The sequence below is a fragment of the Girardinichthys multiradiatus genome, chromosome 5, assembly GCF_021462225.1.
Source record: "Girardinichthys multiradiatus isolate DD_20200921_A chromosome 5, DD_fGirMul_XY1, whole genome shotgun sequence".
In the NCBI taxonomy this organism is placed as follows: domain Eukaryota; kingdom Metazoa; phylum Chordata; class Actinopteri; order Cyprinodontiformes; family Goodeidae; genus Girardinichthys; species Girardinichthys multiradiatus.
Window position 1 is genome coordinate 4,817,061 of NC_061798.1, and position 4,632 is coordinate 4,821,692.

The 4,632-nt window shown below is 40.9% G+C and overlaps 1 protein-coding gene across 1 annotated transcript; it reads left to right on the top strand.

The window, feature by feature from the left end:
- Window positions 1-580: 580 nt before the first annotated feature.
- Window positions 581-4,333, top strand: LOC124867956 (cdc42 homolog). The gene is made up of 5 exons (XM_047364674.1): window positions 581-1,098; window positions 1,285-1,343; window positions 1,473-1,502; window positions 2,717-3,179; window positions 3,811-4,333. The coding sequence occupies exons 1-5, from the start codon at window positions 828-830 to the stop codon at window positions 3,858-3,860; spliced, it is 873 nt and encodes a 290-aa protein (XP_047220630.1). The 5' UTR covers window positions 581-827; the 3' UTR covers window positions 3,861-4,333.
- Window positions 4,334-4,632: the final 299 nt, after the last annotated feature.

Genomic DNA, 4,632 nt, shown 5'->3' on the forward strand with positions numbered 1-4,632 from the left:
ACTTTATTCAAAAACAGACTGTATGGCGCAACTGCATGAGATGTCTATCTCAGCTGACGACCAAGGAGATTATTTTCAGAAAAGCAGCCAAGAGGCCCTTGGTAACTCTTGAGGGGCTGCAAAAAACGAAGTATCTCATAATCGGACATTAGTTGTGGACTCTAAGAACCTGGCCATCTACGTTTGTTGTTGTAACTTGGCAAATTTAGAGAAAAGTTCAAAGTGTAGGAAAACAGTAGCAAGGCAATTTGTATGTCAACCCCTAGAGGGCGACAGAATACTGTCTTATCTCTGGAAAGTTTGAGGCAGGGAGTAGATGGAGAAGTGGTTTGACTTAAATGTTAAAAGCTGTGACATGTACTTGTTTTTATTTGCATTCCTCTAACTCATAATGTAGAGAAAGAGTTTTCTTATTAATATTAGGGAAACATATAAAAGACAAAAATAAAAGCAGACAATGTCAGTTTCGGGGTTTAAATTGTATAATTTGTAAAAGATGTAGGCATTTTGCATCTCTCTTTGCGTCAAAGGATTTCAGTAAGCTGGGTTGGTTTCACTTGGAAAGCCCTGGAGTTTCAGATGGCGTTGTGCTTGGTAAGCCTCTTAGGACGCACGACCACGACAGATGTAAAGAATGCCAATCAGCTGCTCCCGCTGAGCAGAGAAACTTCACACACAGTCTCTTCTACGCCTCTGACACACTTCACAGTAAAACAGCTTAGCGGGCAACCTAAACACCAACAGAACCACGTCAGGAAGATGGTCTGAGGCACATCTGAATCGACTTATATTTCAGACAAAATCCAGTTCCGTAAGCAGAGAGCGGCATGTTACCCCGCTATGTCGGGAACCAGAAGCCCTGCCGTGTTTCAGAGCCGTTTGATGGAGGAGACCGTCCCTCGGTCCCGCCGCGGTGCTGCAAGAACCGGGACTTCCCTGTGAACATAAGGCGCCGCTGGTCCGGCTCCACTCCTGAGCGCAAGGTAAACTGCGTTCTGGTCGGGGACGGAGCCGTGGGCAAGAGCAGCCTTATCATAAGCTACACCACCAACGGATATCCCACAGAATATGTTCCCACGGCGTTTGATAACTTCACTGGTGAGCTCTACCATCAGCATGGAGGCGCGCTGTGAGCGTTACGCACGGGTTTTACGCAGTTTGGCACAATGTCTGGTTTGGAGATGTTTTGTTGCAGATCTCTTTAGCACAGTCTTCTCACAAAGAGTAAAGATTTCAATATTAGTGTGAAACTAAAACTACGGTTGGGTGTTTTTGTTGTTTTAGTGATGGTTGTGGTTGATGGGAAACCAGTCAGACTACAGCTGTGTGACACTGCTGGACAGGTGAGTTTGTTTTTTGTCGTTTATTAAATGTTGTATAAATGTTATACATGAGTTCTCACTCCATTATGTGTGGCAGCTGTAAGTTTTAACTGTGACTGTTTCTTCCCCGGCACTGCATCGCCAAGATAGAAATGGGGGCCAGTTGATGGGTCAGTTAATGTAAGTCATTCCTGATCAGTGTGTTTGGTTCCACTGTTGGCATATCTTTCTCTGTATGTGTGTTTTGCACCTTGCAGTCCTAGTCAGAACCTAGGCTATTTAACAGCTCCGCATCGCCCCCTGCAGGATAAAAACTCAGCGTGCGTTATGGACGTTTAGCCCCAGCCAGCCTGTCCTCCATCGCCCTCCTTTGGTTGAGCGCTTATTTCTGGGAAAATTAAACTCTCCTCTCTTCGAGTCTTAGCTTTGCTCTGGTTGCTTGGAACACGGCCTATTTCCCTCAATAAGAATCTGTTAATAAAGATCAGAATAGACATGGATTAGCATGAGATTCTTATGCTATGATATTATCAGTAAAATACTGCCGTTGTAAGACATTTACACATAAACGGTAAACAAAAAAATGGATTAAATTATTTATATGTTTTTTTTATTTAGAACAGAAAGTCAACAACAATTTTTATTATATTAATGTTACCTGTAACACTTATTTAATGTTTTTTTATATATATTAATTTGGGAAAAACATGGAATCTATAACTTCTTAATTGATTCTCATCCAAAAATAACAGACAGAACTAAACGTTTACAAAAAGACTTGGGCAGGATTTAATAAATACATGGAAGAATTTGCAATATGATCAAAATTCAGAAAATCTTAACAGGTAAAAATACTGATGTAGGGCACTGAAGTATTCACAACTTCCCAGAATTTAGTGAAAATCCTGAGATCTTTTAGCATTTTAACTAGCCCATCTATAGATGTCTTAGTAAGTTATTAAATGATTATAAGTTACTGTATTTCTTATATCCTGGCAGCATTTAAACAGACATCTTACTTACATTATTCCATATTTGAAAATGCTGAAAATCATTGTTTCCTTGAGACCAACATGTACGTCTAGATTATTCCAGGTCCAAATCAGAACTTGCTTTGGTGTAACACTGTTTCTAAAAAATTTGTGCAAAGATACAAGAAAATATATATTTTTATATAATTAAAAGTAGTTCTGGTCAACAAATTACATATTATAAGGTTTAGAGGTCCCAAAGGCAGAGGTGTTAATCTTCAGTTGAAAATTGTCCCTTAGATGACACGCATCCTTGCAGTTTTCTAAGGGAATTACAACATTTTTAAAGAAATAAAAATAAATGACAACTTTATTGAAAGGCTCATGTAACACATGCATCTCCTCTGTTCTTTCTGCTTGCAGGATGAGTTGGAGCGCCTCCGACCGCTCTACTACAAGAATGCTGATGCTTTCCTCCTCTGCTACAGCGTGGTTCGCCCCTGCTCTTTCCATAACCTCAACAACAAATGGATTCCTGAGATCCGTCAACTCTGCCCCAGTGTTCCTCTGGTACTGGTTGGTACCCAGTTGGACCTAAGAGAAGACGTGCAAGTTTTGATCCACCTAGCACAGAACCAACAGCGGCCAGTGACCACCGAGGAAGGCCAGAGGCTGGCCCTGGAGCTAGGGGCGGCGGGCTTCGCAGAGTGCTCAGCGCTGACTCAGAAGAATCTGAAGGACACTTTTGATGCTGCCATCTTGGCCAGCTTTGAGCAGACAGACAGTAATGTGGTCCAGCAGCAGAGGCTGACTCTGAGGAAGAAGACCCCCGATAAGATTAAGAGGCTTTCAGAGAGCTGGTGGAGGAAGCTCAACTGTTTGATTGGTGAGGGGAGTTGTGAATTGAAATAAGAGGCTGCACAGTTAGGCCTTGTTAGCTTTTAATTTAGCCAGCTGTGCAGTGAAGGCACCACACACACACACACACACACACACACACACTCACTTTCACACCAATATGTTCTACTTCATTGTTAGCAGAGTTCCAACAGAGTTTGGAAAAGTATGGAAATAGTAAGTAGAATTTCTAATTCCAGACTTAACCAATCATACTGTCTAAATGTTCTCTCCATCCATCCATCCATCCATCCATCCATCCATCCATCCATCCATCCATCCATCCATCCATCCATCCATCCATCCATCCATCCATCGCCTGACCACTGTAGAAATATTTCATTCATAGTAAACTTTTGTGTTTATTTTAAACTTGATCAAAGAAGGACTAAAAATTTTGACTAAAGAATGTGTAGGAAACCCTTGTTAGAAATGAAACATTTATACTATTTATTTATGTATTCATTGCACATTATTTATTTTTGCATTGCCAGTGCTGATGATGTTATAATTTAGAATTATTTACAAACATTTCTTACCTCTTTTCAAAACATGACTTCTTTTTCACTATGATTTAACTTTGAAACAATAAACAAAAAAAATCTTCATTCTATTTTCAGCCTCTTCAGTGCATTTCTATGGTGACTTCTGCGCTTTGTCTTTTGCTTGAAAAACACAAGAGGTGTCTCATCACACAGACTAATTGAGACAGCAAAATGTGTCTCTACCTCAGAAATCAGTCTCAGAATGTGAGGCAGAGCATTCCCTACATGGTTCTGCTGTGATCTTGAGTAAAGCTTAAGATTACATCCTCTCTTGGCTTTGCTCTCTGATTCAGAGCTGACCTGTTGGAACCTCCTCTAATAGAAGAGGACAGGACCACCTGGACTGGATTAGAACAGCATATGGAGCCCGATTTCCTTACCACAGAGACATCACGCCTCAAGAAGAAAGACAAGCTGTTCACTCCACTTTAAAGATAATACAGTGCCATTTAAAGGTGTACATCTACTCGCCATGGTAATCAATGCCAAAATAATTGACAGGAAATGTTGAAATGATATTCAGTCATCTCTCATGTAATACAGGCTGTGGCCAACTGGAGGCAATGATGGAAAATAAATATTGAAAATGGCTGCTTGATTGTGTGCATGTTTGGTTTTCTTACAAATAGATCATATCAAAGCATGTTGTCAGAAGTTAAACTGATAAGCTTATGACAACAAAACAATGATGGAAGGACTAAAGCCACCATACGGACTTGAGCTACTGCAAGGGAACCTGTCAGAAAACTGGAGATTTCGACAAAGGCTGGAGCTACTTGGAAGCAACTGAAGCTGCTAGCAGGGATGATAAGGTGCAGTCCTCGCTATTCCTTCTCACAGCAGGTGAAGAGGCAGTAACAAGTGTATAATACCTTTGCGTTTGTTGCAGATGATATG

Bases quoted from the DNA above. Each gene is read 5' to 3' on its own strand.
- LOC124867956 (XM_047364674.1), top strand. From the start codon at position 828: ATGTTACCCCGCTATGTCGGGAACCAGAAGCCCTGCCGTGTTTCAGAG. The intron at 1,099-1,284 runs GTGAGCTCTACC...TTGTTGTTTTAG, and splicing joins GGCGTTTGATAACTTCACTG to TGATGGTTGTGGTTGATGGG. The intron at 3,180-3,810 runs GTGAGGGGAGTT...TTCTATTTTCAG, and splicing joins GAAGCTCAACTGTTTGATTG to CCTCTTCAGTGCATTTCTAT.